Source organism: Salminus brasiliensis, chromosome 6, assembly GCF_030463535.1.
Source record: "Salminus brasiliensis chromosome 6, fSalBra1.hap2, whole genome shotgun sequence".
NCBI classification, from domain to species: Eukaryota; Metazoa; Chordata; class Actinopteri; order Characiformes; family Bryconidae; genus Salminus; species Salminus brasiliensis.
In genome coordinates, this window is record NC_132883.1 from 32,097,523 (window position 1) to 32,119,404 (window position 21,882).

A 21,882-nucleotide genomic window follows, 5' to 3' on the forward strand; every position below is an offset into this window, starting at 1 on the left:
TATATTGATGAATTACCTGTATAATATATAACTGATAGCACTATTTCTTCAGAAGAGATGCAGTTTCTGGTAAATTGACTGTTTTAAAAGGCATGACCCTATAACTTTCTTTCTGATGACACAACTATCAACTGTATTTAATAATCTTTATGTAGGTCCAATCCATATTACCTGTATTAGTATCATAGTTCTAATCATAATGTAGCCAGATTGCAGAGGGAATTAATATTCTGGCATTTCTTTCCTGCCTGGTTGCAGTAGTTTTGTTTCCTTTTGGTACTATTGACACTCATCATAAATACACAGTATTGTAATTCTCCAGAACTGAGAGGGGCAGCATAATACATCTACACATGTATTGATTGTTTAAAATACTTTGTTTTAGATTTTATTTTGTTTTGTTTTAAATAACAGTTACATATTTGTATTACTTTAAGAGAGAGGGAAAAACCCCTGTGGAGGTTTTGTGTAAATGCAGACATTTATTTATTTAATTGCATTGGTTTTTTGATGTGGTATCGAAATTAGTCTCAGAGAATCTGAGAATGTCACTGGTATTGGTACAGACTACCAGATTCCTGATATTGTGACATTGCTACTGGTTACTACAATCATTTTCTGCTATATCAATTTGAACAAATTGAGTAGATAAATCTTAAAATCACAGCTGAGTGAGGTCATTGTTTGCATTGCAAACAATGCAAACCAGCTAACACAGGTACTGACCGATAAACTCATGGGAGCTCATTACAAATAAATACTGAATTGTAAATACACTTAGCTATTGTTGTAGCAGCAAATATTTGCAAGTCAAATTGTAATTGTTTATAGATTTATAATTTCACTTTCAAAAATGCAATACCACACATTCGGGTGCTAACACCACACGTCCCCCAGACAATGAAGTTAAATGCATGCTCTGGCTAAACACCACCACTAGACCAAGAAGAATTTGTAGTGTACATGTGTAGCATGATTAGTTGATGAATCTCTCTGAAAAAGAGATTTTAGGAGGTGCTGTGTTCATGGCAGAGAATGGAAGGCAGATCCAAAAGGAGGGGGAAAAATCTATGTTGTCTTCACCAGAGATCATCAATTCTTGAATCTTGACTAATGCTCCTTTAATCTAAGTAATGATACACTTTGATTGTTATTTAATCATTTTGACCACTATGCCCTTCATTTGTCAAAAGGGGTATAGAGGGCATAAAGAATAAGATAAATGAAGATTGTAACATTTCATCTTATTCTTTATTCTTCTTATTCTTTAATTTTTTAACTTTTTAAGAAAAACTTTGTCAATTATTGTGGTTGTTATTAGCCAATCAGATTGAAGCATGCATTTGACAGGATCACCAATCAGGATGTAGATTAAAATAGATATATATCTATGCCTATGCATAATCTATTACCCAGCGAAGTTTTGAAAAGATTGGTCACAAGGGAGCACAACACGAAAACATCCAGCATATTCATATTGCCATATGAAACACCAAGTGACAAATGCACTTTTCTAACTAGTTCCATGAATCAGATTGTTGAAACTGGACTTGACCAGACTGAAGGCAAATAATTATCTAAAAGATGCTGACATTTGGACTATTTGTGGCACAAACACATTGATCAAAAAGGTGCAGGAATTGTTATAAATAATTAGTCTCTGACATGTTTTGTGTACTGTTGACCAAATAAGACATTTAGTCACAATGAAATTCTGAGGACATCTTCAAAGGATGTTAAAAGTTAGATCAGTCATTGAGAGGCTCTCCAATTAAATTGACACAAACATGAACAGCAAGTATGACGTTGATTGCCAAAGTTGAGCCAGATCGACCATCGGGAGGCTCTGCGCACAACTAAGTATTTTTTTTATACAATCTCAGGTCACGCATTTTCAAATCTAAATGAAATAAACAATTAAGTACTTTGCATATAATCACAAGCCTTGTGTATTATGTAACCTAAATGTAATGACACAAATTGAATTATACAGGGCACTACAGAAATGCTGCCACAGCATGGTTATTTAGAGCTCACTGGGCTATATTACTGATAGTGTTTGTGCTTTTGTCATAATAAAAATAAATAAATAAACTTGAATTATATTTGAATGAAACCTCATATCTGTTGCATTTTATAAAGGTAAAACACGCCACTAGTTAACTTATTGTCTTTAAAACAATCAGCATTATCATTTTCACCTTTTTTGTTTGTTTTATGGTAACCACCACACAACATTTAACACAACATGTCATCTTAAGCTGTTACCTTACATGAACGTATGCTTTTAGTGATCAATCACATTTCTAGACCCCATGAAAAGCCAGATTACTCAAACCACAATGGGTGGTCAGATGCGCATCTTAACCAGATTTAACATGTTAGTCGCATTTCTACTAACCACATCTGGATAACACATACTGTCAAAAGGTAAGTACTTTTCACTCACAGACAATTATTTTTAATAATTAGTCTGTTTGGACTAATTATTTTTAATAATTAGTCTGTTTGGACATTGAATATTGGTTTTGCCAGACCTCAACTCATGACTTTTTTCTAGATAGAAATGATATATTGTGATATTTATTATGTACAGTATATGGCACTGATACAAATTGATTGAATATAATTCTGAACATCATGATCATACATGATCCCTCATGGGACCCTGGAAAAAATGAGAGGACAAATAAAAGAAAATAAGAAGTTCTGACTGAAACCTGAAATTGATGTAAGCAGGCAGTATCTTACACAAATTCAGAGGTAAGCTGAAAGTCCTGAAATTTCTCTATATAATTTGGACATTATTTCTCATTAGATACAAACCACATCTTTGCGGTCCAGCATGTCCAGTACAGTACTCAGGAGCTGAACTTATTTTTAATAATTAGTCTGTTTGGACATTGAATATTGGTTTTGCCAGACCTCAACTCATGACTTTTTTCTAGATAGAAATGATATATTGTGATATTTATTATGTACAGTATATGGCACTGATACAAATTGATTGAATATAATTCTGAACATCAAGACAGTTCTCCAAATTAAGACATTTCTAATAAAGATAAAAAAAAAGGATTTCCAGAAACATGAATATGTGGGAAAGCCAATGTTCATGAATCTAATCTGTTTATGTGTATTTAATTTTTTAATTTTTAATCCACTATTTTAGCCATTTGCTAATTATTTCAATAGGAGCAGAGTCAAATCAGGAGTACATGTGACTAACTAAAAGGGTAGAAACCTTTCATAGTAGAAAAAGGTAAAACTTACAATGATGTCCTGTCTGGTTTTAAAGGTGCTAATGTAGTGGGTATAGTGTGTATCCTCCATTTGTTTCAAGATAGCAGTCATGCAAGCCAGGTAATGGCCCTATGCCCAGGGATAAAAAGAGAAGCAAAATAAATAAATAAATAAATAATAATATTTTACATATGTTTTATGCTCTACAAGACAGTAATACAACATATAAAATTAATGTCTAACAAGAAAGAAAATATCAAACTCAATCAGCAATAACAAGTTTACTTATTTTATACATCCTGCATTCAAGGTTCCTTACCATTAGAGGAGAGTCTCTGCTCATACTGATGACTGTGCGATTGACCCTCCGCAAGAGGCGCTCCATAATTAACCGTACATGATCCCTCATGGGACCCTGGAAAAAATGAGAGGACAAATAAAAGAAAATAAGAAGTTCTGACTGAAACCTGAAATTGATGTAAGCAGGCAGTATCTTACACAAATTCAGAGGTAAGCTGAAAGTCCTGAAATTTCTCTATATAATTTGGACATTATTTCTCATTAGATACAAACCACATCTTTGCGGTCCAGCATGTCCAGTACAGTACTCAGGAGCTGAACACAGGCCTCATGGTCAGGCTTACTGGAATGGTCATCCAGCTGGCCACTTAGCTGGTCAGTGAGCAGGGGCAAGAGTACATCACGGCAGTCTGGACAAAGAAATGCACTGTTCAGGTGATGCATTTAATATGCATTTAATATATATTTACTATGTACTTATTGCACATCACATTCTGCTTTGCTTCTACTACCACCATTTTGCCAAGTTTCATTTTGAGTGCAGCTTATGGGTTTCTCACCAGGCAGTTTAAATAGGTCACTCTCCACAATCTTCACCATACAGCCCAACTTCTGCCTCACCAGCTGAGAGTCTGGAATACTCGCAATAAACTTAGCCAGCAGAACGCTTCCAGACCATGACAGATGATAAAAAAAACATTTGATAACATTTGAAATGCATAATGAATTGTGACAGAAGTAATTGAACAACAATTGTAATTTGAGGGAACATCACATACAAACCTTTAAACAAAGGACAACATAGAGATTAACTACTTGAAGAAAAAAAAATAAAAAAACAATAAAAATGGTATGATAAATTCTACTAATGCCTAGCACAACAGTGACTACTGTCAGTGTGACCTTACCTGAGCTCCACTGGATCAAAAACTTGCTGGATGTCATTAATGATGGTTGGAAGGTATTTCAAAATTGCTCCCTGAAGAAAAAATGAAAAACGATGTAGGTGAACTACTAACTTAATACTAACTTTAGATCTTCAGTTGACCAAAATAATCTCATTGATAAAAAAGAACATAGCAGATGATATATACACAGCTGTTTTTTTAATATGTAACAAACTACTGTACTGTTAAAAAGCTGGTTTCCACAATACATAGCATCTGTGACTTATCAAAATAGTAAACATAAACCCTGAGTTACAAGAGAAACCTCCACCATACATCCGCTTGTATTTTGTGTTTTAATAAATAGAAAAAGGCCACATTTTTTCTATAGTACCACCTTTATCTTCACAGCCTCATCCAGGGGCCTGTTCATCAGGCTGTTGATGGACAGGAAGAGTGTACGAATAGAGTTGAAAAACTCCTCCCCATTCTCACTGCTTCCATAAAATCTAAAAAACATGACACAGCACAAATTCCCAAATGTCAGTGTTAGAAATATATTGGTTGTTATTTTAAGTCAAGAGGTCCTCTGCACAAACACATTAATACATATGTGAAGTCAAGTCAAGTCAAGTAAAATGTATTTGTATAGCGCTTTTTACAACTGTTGTCATCACAAAGCAGCTTTACATAATTAGCAATTAGTAAAAAACAGAGACAAAAAAGAAATAACGTAAGAAGACATGAAGAATCAAAGACCCCCAGGGAGAAAGCCAACAGCGATATATAAGAGTATATATGAATAAATTATATGTATATATGAATAATATTACTGTATATATGAATAAATGTATATGGTATGTATTTTATTTTATTTAAACGACTACATAACTATGGTCCTGCATAGAGAGAATAAGAAAATAATTAATAACCATGAATAAAGCAGATTCAGAATTAAGGCTGGCAGAAAGATTCAAGAAAACTAAATGAACAGAATACACACCAATATTAGCCCTTGTCTTGACATTACAACATGCAATGTAGTACTTTAGTATAACAAAAATGCTGGGCACTGTGAGATTAGACCCACCTGAGGTAAAGGACGCGAGACTGTACAATGAAACGGAAGAGGTACTTAAAGGACTTTAGGGCAGCATATAGCCTATCTGTGTGAGCTGGGTCCTCAGCATGACTAATGTGATAGTTCAACACTTTGGTCAATTTCCTGCAGAAAAAGCAGCAGAATAAAGCAGCAAAGAAAGAATCAGTAAAATTGTAATTGGTCACAATCATGCAAAAAAGAAAAAAAAAAACATAAATTTTAAAAGACATCTACATATAGATTTTCTTTCAAGTCCTGGTGGTCCATTCATACAAGCAAAACTAAGGGTGTAAGATGGATAACACTAACACACATTTTGGTACAAAGAACAAAATGACAAAACTGTATAGAAAAATAATAAAATGCAAATGTGAAGAAGAGTCTTATTTCAGTACATTCCTATCATTAAACTTCTGTTTCATTTGCCAGACTCTTTATCTGTTTCAGGCATGACAGTTGACGACATTAATTTAAATAATTATTATTGTTTTTCTATTTTCAAAAACCAAAAGAAGTCACAGTAAAATAATGTAATTTACACTGTCAATAAATTAAAATGGGTTATTTTTATTTTACTCAAGTAAAATTGAAACTGAGTCATGTTGGCTTTTTTTTTAACGAGAAAGCTAACTTTTCCCCAACATGAAAAGGAAGAAAATGTAAAAAGTGAAGAAAAGCTCTTACATGTAAGCTAGAGTGGCACTGAAGTGCTTGTTTATGTATGTCTCAAGTACCGGGTTGAAGTGCTGAAATTTTATGTCCCCAATCAGGGAAATTATGAACACCTGGTCAAAGAAGATGAGAATGTGAAGGTAAATTCATTTGATACTGCAGCATTCACCAGGAAAAGAAAGGATTACAAGCTTCTGTCAATCAATCCTTTGTTATGGCCAATACAGGTGCTTATTTCAGTAATTCCACTCAAAAAGTGAAACTTGTATATTATATACATTCATTACATTCAGACTGATATTTTTTCAATTGTTTATTTTCATTTTGATGGTTATAAACGACAACAACTTGATTTTTAATAGTCGGCCAAAAAAAAACACAAGGAATCCATGGTAGCGAAAACACATTTGTGCTCACCAAAGCATTGAAAACCAAAGAATCATAAGTATCCTTCTCTGAAGTCTCCATCATGATGTTAAAGAGGGCATCCAGTGTATCCTGAAGGAACTATAGGAAAAGGAACAAAATAATTGATATGATATCAGAAAACCAAGCTTTTGCACTTTTTTTTTACACCTATAATAGTATGGAAACCTACCTTAACAATCTCTCCTCCATCCACCTCCATCAGTCTCTGAAGATTTTTTTCCAATTTGTCTGGATTTGATCTCCAGTTGAGAAGGCCTAGAAGGTCCACTGAAAGACAGAAAGAGTAAAATAAATATAATATATATTTTTTCTTAACATTTTGGAAGCTTTTAAAAATGTTCAGACCATTCTGTGTGAGCTTGGTGGAACAAGTGAGCGTGCTGATCTGGAAACTGTCCTTGGTGACTGGAATAAGCGATGTATTCTGGAAAGGTTTCCCGCTTTGTGTTTCATACTCCTCCACCTCAGCCCAACAACCAGGCAGTGTCAGATAGGTCTTGGCATCTTCTGCTTTCTTTACATCCACCTTGAACACACAAAAAAAATAACATGAGTATGCTATGAAAAGAACAAAAAAAAATTTTTATGTTGATCTTAAAGAACAGAAAAAGTAGAAAAAACACAGGAAAACTTGAAAAGCTGGCGATTGCAGGTCTACCTTGTAGACGATGAGGTCATGTTTTCCATCTCGTAGAGTGGTACCATCTGACTTCATCAGCCGAACAAAAGCCATTCCAAATGGTTTTTCAGACTTGTCTCTCGCTAAAAGACAAAAAAACTTATTTATAAAAAAATTATATAAACATTTTATACACACACACACACACATGAATACACATAAAATCACATGAATGAATGAAATATACAAATATATAAATATATAAAAAAGTGAGAAACAAGTATTTAAACAATATCATACAGTAAGACTAGATCAACGAGTGTATTTGTATGGATGTAATCTTTCTATAAACTTTAAAACAGCCCACAATCTTGAGAGGATCGGTGTCTGAAAGTCATGCTGAGATGACAGCGGCACACATCTTCTATTGGGATGGCCACCTAAAACAAAAAGAAGTAAAGATATGAAATCACACAAAGCACATTTGCTTTTACATTAAAGTTACTCATAATCAACACTCTTTCCCTGACTTCACTAGGCAGTATGTACAGCGTGGTCAATGTTACTATTTCCATAATGTTGCCTATGTACACCCTCATAATGGATCTGAAATGACAATATAAAAATGTGATTAAAGTGTAGAATTATAATTAAGATGATTCAAAGTGATTAATTTGCAGCATATATTTGCAGAAATAATTTTGTAACAGTAGAATTTTATATATGGTCTAAAGACGCATATCAGAGACATAACAGAAATGTACAGGTGGCCAAATCAACAATTTAGTACACTCTGTAGCACAAAAAGAAGAAGCGCGCTGGCAAGCTCAGCAAGACGAAAAAATACAGAAGACAACTAGAGTGGATAATCACAGCCTTATTTTGGTGGGGTAAAGGGGGGGCAACACACACACACACACACAGACACACACACAGACACACACACGCACACGCACACGCACACGCACACGCAAGTAAAAAGAACATCATTAATAAAGGTGCATCATTGTAACTTGTACCAGTAACATAGATTAACTTGTATCAGGATGAAAGGAGGAGAAGAGTATGGAGAAGGAAAAGAAGGGCTCATGATTCAAAGCATATCCCATCTGCCAAACATAGTGGAGGAAGTGTTATGACATATATGGTTGTCAATGGAACTGGATCACTGGTGTTTATTGACGATGTGGCTACTGACAGTGCTACACTATCCTCAGAGTTTTACGCATTTGGTGAGGTCCATTGGTTCCAGACTTCAAAGGATTTTCATTTAAGTACATAAAAAAACTGTATAATTCTACAACACTTTTTTGGTTATTTATTGTTGATCCCCTTGAATTAAAACTAAACGTCTACACTTCAATCTAGGGCTGTAACCAATATCTGACATAACCAAAGATCTTTCAAGGTAATGGTATATTTTTGTAGATTTTTATTATTTTGGAAAGTTAAACACTGAACTTGAATAGAAATAAAACAAATGTTTAAGTTCAGTTTTACCACAATAACTCTTTAGTTTTTAAACTATTACTACTGAAAGTGTTTGGCTTTTTGTGTGTGGTTTTGCATGTGGAGAGAGCTTGCCTACTGTTGCTAGCAACACATTAGTACCAAGTGTTTGTGCTGTTTGTTATGTGTCTAAGTTATGCAGTGCTTAATTTAGCTTTGTGCGTTTTTGTTGCCAGTTTTTTAACAAAAAAAACGCAGACCTTTAGACAACTTTTAAACAGTCGACTGAATTGATCAATATACTGCCCACTACTACTTCAGTCACATCTTGACTGCTTCTATACATGAGGAGACATCTTACAAAAGTAAATGTCCAACAAAACAAAAACACAAAAAAAAACTACATTTCCCTTTGAGAAACAAAGCAAATCAAATTCTAAATGTCACTTGTGGTGCATTTATTTTGATTTACAGGGTTGCAAACAGAAAATTTAAACTGGAATGCCCCCACTAGTCAGATTTACTTGGAGAGTCAAGAGAACCTCACCAACTCAGAGTTTAAAATTAAGATGGCCAAACTGCAATAAAAACAGTAATATGCTGTTTATTACCACTTCTATCTATTTGTGTCGCATTAAAATCAGTCAGACACTGTCCAACTGTGGGCGTTTTTCCATGGTGTTTGGATGCGTATAATGTGTTATTATCAACATGTATTACTAACAATACTAACCATGTAGATTTAATAAATAATTTACCAAGTCTAACATTTGCATCATTATGTTCTGTATTCTGCTAATCCAACACGGTCATCAGGAGCTAAAAAGAAAAGTGTCTGAAAAATCAATAGTTTCCACTAAGGCCTCAGACATTAAACAAAAGCAAATCATATATCTGGTGCTATATGACCACTGACTGTACTACTGGAAAACAGAAAACAGCTATGGGACCCCAACCTTTACAGTCTCGTTCCAGCAAGGCTGCTTGACCTGGTAATAAATGACAGACTTGTATTCCGTGACCCCATCATAGCCAGCTCCAGGGAATATTGCTTTCTAATCAGACACAGAAAGAACACGGGTATGAATTCATCTTCCATATTCCAATTTCTGCAGGAAGTGGGTATAATTTGGCATGCAAACCTTGTACATTTTGTTAAGAAACATCTCTATGGCAGACACATTTGTAAGGGCAGACTAACAATGACAGATCAGAGGCGTATAATTAAATGGCTCTATCTGCACGTGGTGAGATTTAAAAGATTTCATGTTCAAAGTTGAAAAAACTTTTTTAATTTTCATTCTTAAGTAACTGCCTTGAATTACTTAGAGTTATATTTCCAGGATATCTGGAAATATTATTTTCTATAATGTACCAGTTACAGATAGAGCGCTCATCATGTTGAGAATCCTGTTGGCACTGCAATTGCAAACTGACATTTAACCAAGTTAAAAATAATTTATCCTGCTTTAATCCTAGTTTTCTACTATGTAGATATGTCGACTAACATGAATTAATCATATTAGCTCACTAAGTATAAAAGCCCATTTAACTGTTGGGTTGTGATTACCATGAACAGGCCTGCCCTGAACGCTGAACAGCCTAATTTTACTGAATGAATTTTGATTATTGTTTTCATTTTCACAAATTATACCACCTGGACTGCAGATAGAACTTTACAATGCCAACCTGAGTCATTTTCAGAAAGGAACCTTTAATATGTAAAACAAAAAGAATCATGACTGCAACTAGAAAATTACATAATTAATTACATACCTCCACAATTATTATTCAATTATAAAATGATTTTTTTTTTATTGCAGAGGCAATGAAAATTTAACTCAACTGAATTGAGAAAAATGTTTAAGAGCTTTTTGGCAAGTGAGTCTGGCATAGCACAAAAGAAAATAAGCAAAAAAAGCACCTCATGCCCACTGTAAGGTATGGGGGAGGATTAGTGATGCTGTGGGCCTGTTTCTCTTCCAAAGCCCCCTGGAACCTTGTTAGGGTGCATGGCATCATGAACTCATAATACAAGGATTATTAAATAAGGATAATTATGGAAAATTATGGCCTCTGCCCGAAAGCTGAAGATGGGTCATCACAAAATTACACTCCTCTCATGGTCATCTCAGTCCACAGACATCAACTCGATTGAAAACCTGTGGGGTGAGCTGAAGAGGAGAGTGCATAGGAGAGGACCCAGGATTCTGGACGATTTAGAAAGATTGTGCAAAGAGGAATGGTCGAAGGTCCCGCTCTCTGTATTCTCCCATTATGTGAAATGTTATAGGAGGAAATTAAGAGCTGTCTTGTTGGCAAAATGGGGTTGTACAAAGTACTAACATCAGGGTTGCCAATAATTGCATGTTCAGTAATTGAATGCTATATGCATTTCTCAATATGTAAGGTCAATAATTTATATTCCTTTTGATAACAGATCTAATATCATTTGGATCTTTTTGTAAGCCAGTTTCCTTGCTTTCAAAGCTGCCTGCATTATTTTTGATAGAATATTACCAATTGAATTAATCAACACATTTCATAAACACATTACAGAATACAGTATGTATTCCATTGCCTGGATAAATGTATTAGTACAAACAGCGGGTGAAGTAAGTATTAAACATGTCACCAATTTTGATGTTACTGACATATACTTATTTCACCTGCTGTATATCTAATTAAACATACATTTTGTAAAAGATTTTCTTCACAAGTCAGGCAAGTTGAACGTCGTTGATGTCATTATTCAAACAGTTTATTACTCCTTAGTACTTTCTGAACATCCCAACATCTTTGGGACTACTTACTAATTATATGTCGTTTGTTTACCTCTATTTGATTCCCTTCATCATCAAGCACACTCATCACAACTTCTACGTTTTTAGGCGTCTTCTTTTTGCCCCGATCAAATTCTCCCTGCAGCAGCGTCACATAGATGTCATTCCTCACATTTCCTGTGTAGAGACAAACACTGGCTACACATGTGTATCACTAGAGTGGCACAATATGTACATAAAATGGGACATGATAAAGTTGTAATGTAAGAAGTAGTAGTGTCTTAAAATGCTGTGTGGTCATACAAGATGTTGTATTCCCAAAGCTCAGTAAATTATACACACCATTTAGGTTTCATAAGCTTGTAATTAAGTATACTTAACTACAAACCTACTAGCATACTGCTAAATAAGACTCCTAACATGTATTTATCTAGCGTGAAAATGGTATCATGCACTTGAAAAAGGGGTCTACCAACCTGGGAGAATGATTTCAGGAAAGCCCATCTTCCTGACTATGGCTGTTGAACGATCCACAAAGTGAGGATAGTTTTTCTGAACCTGGGCAAGATCACCTGGGAGCAGCTTTAGAGTAACAAACAGACCTGAGGAAAAAGGCAGTGGACACAAAGTAAACTGACAAATGGAAGAAAGTATATACAGTGGGGAAAAAAAGTTTTTAGTCAGTCACCAATTGTGCAAGTTCTCCCACTTAAAAAGATGAAAGAGGCCTGTAATTGACATCATAGGTAGACCTCAACTATGAGAGACAAAATGAGAAAAAGAAATTCAGAAAATCACATTGTCTGATTTTTAAAGAATTTATTTGCAAATAATGGTGGAAAATAAGCATTTGGTCAATAACAAAAGTTCATCTCAATACTTTGTTATATATGCAACTCAGCATTCACTCTCCTCCAAACACAACAAGTTGTGTTTGTACCAAACAGTTCTACTTTGGTTTCATCTGACCATAAGACATTCTCCCAATACTCTTCCGGAACATCCAAATGGTCTCTAGCAAACTTCAGACCCGCCCGGATTTGTACCGGATTTGCAGGGGAACACGTCTGGCACTGCAAGATCTGAGTCCCTTGGGGCATAGTGTGTTACTGACGGTAGCCTTTGTAACGTTGGTCCCAGCTTTCTGCAGGTCATTCACTAGGTCCCCCCGTGTGGTTCTGGGATTTTTGCTCACCGTTCTTGTGATCATTTTGACCCCGTGGGCTGAGATCTTGCGTGGGGCCCCTGATCGGGAGATTAGCAGCGGTCTTGTAGGTCTTCTATTTTCTGATTATTGCTCCCACAGTAGATTTTTTCACACCAACCTGCTTGCCTATTGCAGATTCAGTCTTCCCAGCCTGGTGCAGGTCTACAATTTTGTTTCTGGTGTCCTTCGACAGCTCTTTGGACTTCACCATAGTGGAGTTTGAAGTGTGACTGTTTGAGGTTGTGGACAGGTGTCTTTTATACTGTTAACGAGTTCAAACAGGTGCCATTAATACAGGCAATGAGTGGAGGACAGAGAAGCCTCTTAAAGAAGAAGTTACAGGTCTGTGACAGCCAGAAATCTTGCTTGTTTGTAGGTGACCAAATTTTCCACCATTATTTGCAAAAAAATTCTTTAAAAATCAGACATGTGATTTTCAGAAATTTTTTTTCTCATTTTGTCTCTCATAGTTGAGGTCTACCTATGATGTCAATTACATTTTTTTAAGTGGGAGAACTTGCACAATTGGTGACTGACTAAATCCTTTTCCCCCCACTATATATATATATATATATATATATATATATATATATATATATATATATATATATATAGTGGGGCCAAAATGTATTTAGTCAGCAACTGATTGTGCAAGTTCTCTTAAAATCACATTGCAGGATTCTTAAAGAATTTATTTGTAAATTATGGTGGACAATACGCATTTGGTTATCCACACACAAGCAAGAGTTCTGGCTTTCACAGACCTGTAACAACGTCTTTAAGAAGCTCTTCTGTTTTCCACTTGTTACCTATATTAATGGCACTTGCTTGACCTTGCTATCTGTATAAAAGACACCTGTCCACAGCCTCAAACTGTCAGACTCCAAACTTAACCATGGCCAAGACCAAAGACCTGTCGAAGGACACCAGGAAGAAAATTGTAGACCTGCACCATGCAGAAGAGGATTGGGAGAATATTATGTGGTCAGATGAAACCAAAATAGAACTTTTTTGTAAAAACTCAACTTATCATGTTTGGAGGAAGAAGAATGCTGAGTTGCATCCCAAGAACATCATACCAACTGTGAAGCATGGGGGTGGAAACATCATGCTTTGGGGCTGTTTTTCTGCAAAGCTGACAGAACGACTGATCCGTGTTAAGGGAAGAATGAACGGGGCCATATATCATGAGATTTTAAGCCAAAACCTCCTTCCATCAGTGAGAGCATTGAAGAGGATACATGGCTGGACCTTCTAGCATGACAATGGAGTAGCTCTGTAAAAAGCATTTCAAGGTCCTGGAGTGGCCTAGCCAGTCTCCAGACCTCAAGCCCATAGAAAATTTGTGGAGGGAGTTGAAAGTCTGTGTTGCCCAGCAACAGCCCCAAAACATCACTGCTCTAGAGTAGATCTGCATGGAGGAATGGGCCAAAATACTAGCTACAGTGTGTGCAAACCTGGTAAAGAATTGTTTGACCTCTGTCATTGCCAACAAAGGTTATGTTACAAAGTATAGAGTTGAACTTGTTATTGGCCAAATACTTATTTTCCACCATAATTTACAAATAAATTCTTTACAAATCCTACAATGTGATTTCCTGATTTTTTTTTTCTTTTTAGTTGAAGTGTACCTATGATGAAAATTACAGACCTCTCTCATCTTTTTAAGTAGGAGAACTTCCACAATCAGTGGCTGACTAAATACTTTTTTGCCCCACTGTGTGTGTGTGGCAGAAAATTTGTGTTTGGTAGATTTTTTTTGTTGTTGTTGTAACAATGCTTCCTGGCAATAAATCTTAAACCGTTGGAAAGCCTGTTAATTTGTCACATTTGTAAGGAACATGCATTTGTGGGATGAGAAGTAGAGCCAATGTGGGTTGCGCCCATAAAAATTGCCAAATCTTTTCTGCCATTGCCAAACAACTTATTTCGCTGTTGCTATTGACACTTGTTTTGAGCTTCTTGTACCCCCAGTACCCCCAATTTGTGGCATTATTTGGAGTACCATCTCCAAATTGAAGGCCAAGTTCCATATAAACAGGGAATGTCAGAGACAGGTCACAAAGTGGGCGTCCCAAGAAGAAGACACCCCAAGAAGATCTTTTCCTCACCCTGTCAGCACTTAGGTACCATAGGCTTCTACAGGCTTGCAGTCAAGGTTTGCAGGACAATATGGTGAACGGCTCTCTGCCCAGACAATCTGGAAGAGACTGCACGCATACAATCTCCGGTCTCATCGGGCTGCCAGGAGACCTGCCATGGCTGTCCTTTACCCATTTGCACTGATGATGGAAACACGTGCACTGGAATCTGAACATGTGGAGGAACGTTATGTTCAGCGATAAGTCCAGGATCTGCCTACTCAGTTGGATTGTAGGGTCAAAGTGTGGAGACGACACGGAAAATGCTATAGTGATTGCTGCACCGACAGAGTGATATCTTTTGGTGGAGGCAGTATGATGGTGTGGGGCGGCATCTCCCTCACTGTAAAAACGAGGCTTGTCATTACTGGAGGCAATCTCAATGCAGAGAGATATGCAGAGAGATATTGACATAAAATTTTGCAACCAGTGGCTGGTTGAAGAATAGGATGCTATCCAGCATGAGGAGTGGTGACCAGCTGTCACCACTGTGTTTGGTAGAGGTACCAGGCTGTTGTGGCTGTGAATGGTTCTTCCATACGCTACTGAGGCTCCTGTTTGTTAAAGAAATGAATTGTTAAATTGCCAATATGTCTTGTTTCTTAAAACTTCAATCATTCAGTCCACCAAACACAAAAGGAGTCAATGAGAGAACAAGCTGTTTGGCATTGGTAGAGAGGATCCCACAAATGCATATTCCTTACAAATGTGGCACCAATTAAAAAGGGAAATTAACAGGCTTTCCAACGTTATAAGATTCATTGCCAAGAAGCATTGTAACAACAAATAAATAATCTACCATAATCTACATATTTCCTTACTTTTTGTGCTACGTTCTGTGTGTGTGTGTGTGTGTGTGTGTGTAATATTGGTGATGCATTCTCTTTCTTTCTTTTATGTCATAGGCCTTCATAAAAATCACAACCTGTCTGGAGTTACTGAAATAGTTTAACAAATGTCTTGTCTCTTTTAAATTGTCCACTTGTCTTTACCTTGTCCTTTGTGGTTGACCTCCCGAGTAGCAATGACTTTGTTGAAAACAGCTGTAAGAGGTTCGTTTTCTCCAATAACACGAGATGGTATAAGAGGGGACATGATCAATTGTCTTTGGCGAATGTATGTTTCCATGGCAATCCTAAAGAAAAAGTCAGGCAGAGAGAATTGCATTTCTAGTATTGGTAAGAGAAGGGAAATATTAATACTAATATTAAGCAAAGAACAATAAATTTTCACAAAACTGTACAATGTTTTTGGGAAATCACTGTCATCAGGGAGAACTTCATCGAACCTTGAATGACAGTGTGGCTAAAAGTAGACACTCACTGTTGAAAGGGAATGAAATGTTGTTTTTCATCATCATCTGCTTTCCCATGAGCAATGTCTGTGATATCCATCACTGTGAGTAGAACATTTTCATGAGATGACAACAATAACGGTAGATACACCATGATTTAGACAGCCATGTACTTATACCTGGGTATAAAAGAACAATAAATACTATTTACATCTGTTCAGAAATTTGCTATAAGCGGTCACCTGTACTTCTTAAGGTTGTAGTGGTGGCATTTACAAACAAAACTCTGCTGAATACTAAATTATTATCAATCATATACTTTTTTTTTTACTATTGAAGAAATATGCTGAATATTTTTCCTGATATGAGAATCCCATACATATCTCTTTACAATCTTGATACATACATACATGCATTTTAGTTTCTATCCTACTAATAACTATGTTCTTTATCAGCTTATGATTAGTAAAATTCTTGACAGTATCAAACTCTTGATAGTATCTGTTCAAAATGCACAGCAGCTCTCTGTATCAAGGACATAGAGTCTGTTGAGATTTTTCCCTAAATGTCTTATTTGAACAGAGAAAGCAAGAAAATTGCAAGAATCAGCGAGTAATATAATGGTAATGGTAAAGCATGAGGAACATATAAGCCTTTAGAGAACTAACCTCTAAACTGTTACAGTGAAGAAGTCCTCCGAATCTATGTGACTGAAAGCCACTGTATGTTTGTTTGCCAAACAAGCACATAACCCATATAAAAATTATTTTAAAAAGTGAAAAGTTAATGTATGACCTGCTACTCCAAAAGGCCTCCGCAGACCTCCAGTGTGCTTCTTGCCTTCTTTTAGTTCCATGCAGCCAACACGAATGATTTGACACACAAGGAACAGATGAGGCCTGATTAAATCGCTGCTGCTTAGGTCCTTCACAAAAGGAGAGGATGAAGAACTCAACTTATGACACTGATTTGTAACTGTGACCATAACAATGCATGATGTTGATATTGAAGTCAACTATTTTTTTTTTTTTTATTATAATAGCGATGTATATAGACATGGACAAATATTGGCATTCCCGCTCTTTTTTTTTCAGAAAATGCACAACTCCAAATAAATAAATAAATAAATATGGAGAGACAAAAGTGTTTTGTCTTGAACGTTTTGAGCTTTAAATTATTTGTGTACTTACATTTCTGGATGCTCTTTTGAGTATGTCTTTGGTCATACCTGGGAGACCCAACTTTATGGAGATTGATAGCGTGAACTGACACTGTTATACCTTGTCTCTCTGGGTCAGCTTGAAATTGTTGGGAAGCTGACTGCCTTTCATTAGCCGCCATCTGTACAATTCTTTTTTGCAATCTTCTATTAATTCTTCTCTTCTGCTTAGGTCCAGGGAGGTAAGCTACAGTGGACTGTAGATGTCTTTACGGCATTGTGTACAGTTGACACAAAAACATTAAGATCTCTAGACATGGACTTGGATATGTACCTTTGAGACTGTCCATACTTTTACACAATTTTGGTTCTCACATCCTGACAACTTCTTTAGTATTTACTTTTCTCAGTGTGGTACATTGACACAAAGATTGAGTTGTGTGAACATATCATTTCTATTTTGCCAGTACTTGTTACATGCCACAAACACAAATTAGAAAAGGATCACATAATTGAAATCCAATTCAATATTACAATTAATTCTCTTCTTTTAAATGGTCTAGCCTGGTATTGTGTGTGGAATAAAATCAGATTTAATGTTTTTCTCTGCTTTTTATGTTGTTCTAATTCAAATTAGAAATAAACATGTGAACATCAAATCCTTTTTAAAAGCAACAATGTTTAAGGAGAAGTGGTGCATGTTCTGAAAGAAGTGCATGGGTGACAATATTTCTGGTCATGATTGTAAATACACTGCAATCAAGATAGGGCTGATACGAATAGAAATCAACAATATATATTTCAATATTATTTTTCTACTATTTTTCTATGTCTTTTTTTAACAAAAACATATCAGAGAGAGCCTACCAAAGATTACAAAACATGCTTGTGAAATGAAATAAGTGACAGGGCAGTAAGAGGGCCAATGGTGTCTGAGACTACCAGCCATGGCTAACTTCAGTTTAATCAAAGAGGATCAAACCTACAATCCATGAGAGGGCTAATTCTTAGATGGCTGTGTCACCGCTATGAGCCAGTCACTGCATGAACTTGTCACAGCTGCACATATTTTAGGAGTGTATTTATAGCTGTGTTTTAGAAATAAGTAGTCACAAACTATCACAGCTACAATAACACTATTTTTTTGCCAATGGGAATTCATGGTAACGTTTTTTTTTTTTTAGGCGAATGGAGGTGTACTTCCCAACAAATGAAACTATTAAGAAAGATATCCCACGAGTAGCAGAAGTGTTACCGTGAAAAGTGCCAGCAGGTTGTTGAGTTTCTCAATCTCTTTAGGCATGCCTTTACTGTCCCACCGCACTAGGAAATTTTCACTGAGAAAGTTAAATAAAGCAAGAACTGTTACATATCCACCTGCAGTTCCAATCAAAATTATTCAACCCCCACTGCAATTCAGGATTATTAACAAAATATACTAATTACATTTACATTTAGAGCATTTAGCAGACGCTCTTATCCAGAGCGACTTACAAAAGTGCTTCACTATTTACTTAGGAACAACCTCATCTAGTCTGAATAGACTCAAAATTCAAAGATAAGTAAGTTTAGACAATACTAAACACAAGTCAATATGGAGACCATAGTACTAGTCCAACCATAGTACTAGTCCGACTACCTAGTCCAACGATGCCCAAGCTCTGACCCATACACATTCACATGACGTTTTGTCCTGATACTTGATTAAATGCATCTCACTCTGGACATGCTGCAGGTTTCCAGCGCCAAAGGAAGCAAAGTAACCCACTTTAATCCATTTTCAGCATTTCTAGGAACATTCAGTGTGATTCTTTTTATATCTTACCTTATTTGTACAAGGCAATAATCTTGCTGATGCAACTAATAAAGCCCTTGACTTGCCAACTGATTTGTAAATGCATGCTCTTATCCAGGGTGTTAAATAATTCTAAAACTGCAGTATTCAATAAAATTAAAAATATGTGTTGAATTTGGACACTTGAACACTTGTTATATTAGTTGTGCTGAGCCATTTAAATTGTTCTTGTTTGATTGGTTTATTGCAAACAGCTGAAAATTTGTAAATTTTGCTAATAAACTTAATTTGCAATGGGGGTTGAATAATTTTGATTGTAATTGTAAGATGTTATTCCAGAAGAAGTGCCTATGCAGACTACAACACATAGAATTAACAGGTCTATTTACCAAGATCTGTTGAAACATACAAACAGCCCCAAACACATGGCATAAAAGAAAATAAAAATCTTTTTTTTTTAAGTATTAGCAAACAAGGTCAATCCTTTCAATATCTTAATGATCCTTATTAAAAAGATCAACACTGTGGTACAAAAATTACACCTGCCATACTTATACTTTAATACAGTTTTAATGAAATTAGAGAAATAAAATCAAAGAATTTAAGAAAACCTAGAAATGTTCTTTCTTTTATAGCTTACAAACTGTTGACCTGATGGCTCTGACCTTATAAACTCTGACTGGTCCGGGTCATAAAGGGACATGAGCAGCTCAGCATCTTCACCAATGTTGCAGACAAAGTTCTTGAGGTTCATAAGGAGGCTGTAGGTGTGTGCAGTACTAAAGAGAGACTGGCGCCGCATGGCCAAGTTTTGAAGGCGTGTCTAGAGAGTTTTTAGGAACACAAAAATTGTGTTTAGATACAATTTAGTCTTTTAGAGACAGGAGTGCTGCTTGAGTAAAGCTTTACTTAGAAAATCAAATCAGATTTTTATTCAGATCTCTGAAATGCTGTTCATGCCTTAAAGGAGCATTAGTTAGTTCTGCCACTTTTTCTTACTAATTAAGAATTGTTAAATATGTGGAACATATTAAAAAACATTAGTATTTCAGAAATAGCATCAGCACAGGAGTATTATGTTCCAGAGAGCACTTGTTTAAAAACAGTGCAGCGTCCCAGACCTTGTCTGTATTTACACTATACGCATGTTGATGCATAGGAAAGGAGAAGGGTGAGGGAGAAGGAGAAAGAAAAATAGAAGGGCTGTGTTTTTTGATTTTTTTAGATAATTATTACATACAAAGAAGATGAAGTTGGACACAGAGTTAGTAATGATACAGGTATGGAAATGCTGTTAATCTATATAATGCACTGAACAGTTTGAGTCAAAGCCTCTATATAACAAATCGAGTAAATAAATGCTAACATCATGCTCCACAACCATAGGAATCTGGCCAAATGCCACTGTTTTACAAAAATTTATTTTATAGTATTTGCAAATCTTTCCTGTCTTCTTGTGTTCAACTGCTAGAGGTTGTGTTTCTTGAATCTCTCTTTAAGGTCAAAATAGCAAGCAAATTGCCTCTAATTACATCTAATGCCTGGTTCCCAGTACAGGTTTATATTACACAGACAAATTAGGAATGCCAATCTTCACTTTACAAAACATCTTTCCATCTTCAACAAAGTTTTAGTAATATGAGGTTTAACAATTTGTTTTTATATAAAGCCAAACAGTGTTTGTTAAGTATACAAAAATTAACCCACCTTTTCCTCCTGTATCCGCTCATCAATACTGTGGGAGGCAGACTCATGGGCTCTGAATAAACTGACTGTACTGGTACACTCTGGGTCTAACGTGTTTCCAGCTTCATCACGAACTACCAAATCTAGCCCAAGAATCCTGCAGAATTCAGCAGATTTTAATATCTGTACATATTACAAATACTGCAAATACAGTTACAATTAGCTCTGTGCATTATGGTAAGATCTGTAAAGTCAGAGGAAAGCTTATTTACATGACATGCTCTAAAAAAAGAAAAGTGGGTCACAAAAACAGAATTTTAAATCACGAATAGACCAACTCATACAGGTTTATTCTTCCCATGGGCAGTTCTTAAAAAGCATGTCTCATATGTTCTAAGACTGTGGCAATTATTAAAAGCAGTAATGTAAAGTGCCACTGGCTTGAGGAAATTCTCTATCTAGCAGGCATTTAAACCTTATTTTCCAAACAGGGCTGCTTAGACACAGTGAAAAGAGTACTATGATGCTGAATCCTTGAAGTATTTCACAGCCTGTCACAGACATTTCATTAATGAATGTGTGTTAACTTGTAGAAAAGGGGTATAATTTATAATAATAAATAAGCGGGGAGAGGGTGGGTTCACTCTTGACTAAACCAAGAACACGTTCATGATATAAACACAGATACGCTGAACACCACAAAAACAATTCACAACCATAGTCATTCCCTTCTAACCACTTATAAAGGTCAAGAAAAGAAAAGGCAGGTTACAGTTTTCTCACTATTCCCTTACGGACAAAGCATTTTTAGCACACTGTTTCGTTATTAAAACACTATTGTGCAAATTATCTTTGGGAGGATGCCATAACACCTGTTTCCATAATCGATTTTGGCTGTGACTTTCTTCTGGAGCTCCACAAGGTCATCTTTGGGAAGCGTTCCTGACACAATCTGTGAGCGATATTCTATTAGACTGTAGGCCATCTGCTGAACTGTCCGGAACAGTGTGGTCTTATTGTTCTGTTATGGAAACAGATGCGTGTCAAAATGATAGAGCAGCTTACAAAACACTGTGAATGGGTTATTCAATGGTCATGGTTAAATTGAGACCATGG

At 35.9% G+C, this 21,882-nt stretch overlaps 1 protein-coding gene across 4 annotated transcripts in view; it reads right to left on the bottom strand.

The window, feature by feature from the left end:
• The window catches only part of dock5 (dedicator of cytokinesis 5), a 59,601-nt gene that overhangs the window by 34,434 nt on the left and 3,285 nt on the right, over window positions 1-21,882 (bottom strand). For 3 of the 4 annotated variants that reach the window (XM_072682032.1, XM_072682035.1, XM_072682036.1), the window contains exons 6-28: window positions 21,639-21,787; window positions 20,788-20,923; window positions 19,746-19,903; window positions 18,541-18,622; window positions 16,922-17,051; window positions 16,156-16,228; window positions 15,825-15,967; window positions 11,961-12,086; window positions 11,537-11,661; window positions 9,658-9,756; window positions 7,620-7,692; window positions 7,292-7,395; window positions 6,979-7,159; window positions 6,803-6,900; window positions 6,622-6,711; window positions 6,217-6,317; window positions 5,521-5,655; window positions 4,828-4,939; window positions 4,452-4,522; window positions 4,104-4,210; window positions 3,817-3,953; window positions 3,563-3,658; window positions 3,274-3,372 (exon numbers count right to left, since the gene is read on the bottom strand). In XM_072682032.1, the coding sequence (XP_072538133.1) occupies window positions 3,274-3,372; window positions 3,563-3,658; window positions 3,817-3,953; window positions 4,104-4,210; window positions 4,452-4,522; window positions 4,828-4,939; window positions 5,521-5,655; window positions 6,217-6,317; window positions 6,622-6,711; window positions 6,803-6,900; window positions 6,979-7,159; window positions 7,292-7,395; window positions 7,620-7,692; window positions 9,658-9,756; window positions 11,537-11,661; window positions 11,961-12,086; window positions 15,825-15,967; window positions 16,156-16,228; window positions 16,922-17,051; window positions 18,541-18,622; window positions 19,746-19,903; window positions 20,788-20,923; window positions 21,639-21,787 (2,625 nt within the window). The remainder of the gene's footprint in view (window positions 1-3,273; window positions 3,373-3,562; window positions 3,659-3,816; window positions 3,954-4,103; window positions 4,211-4,451; window positions 4,523-4,827; window positions 4,940-5,520; window positions 5,656-6,216; window positions 6,318-6,621; window positions 6,712-6,802; window positions 6,901-6,978; window positions 7,160-7,291; window positions 7,396-7,619; window positions 7,693-9,657; window positions 9,757-11,536; window positions 11,662-11,960; window positions 12,087-15,824; window positions 15,968-16,155; window positions 16,229-16,921; window positions 17,052-18,540; window positions 18,623-19,745; window positions 19,904-20,787; window positions 20,924-21,638; window positions 21,788-21,882) is intronic. The other variant, XM_072682034.1, reaches the window with a different exon arrangement.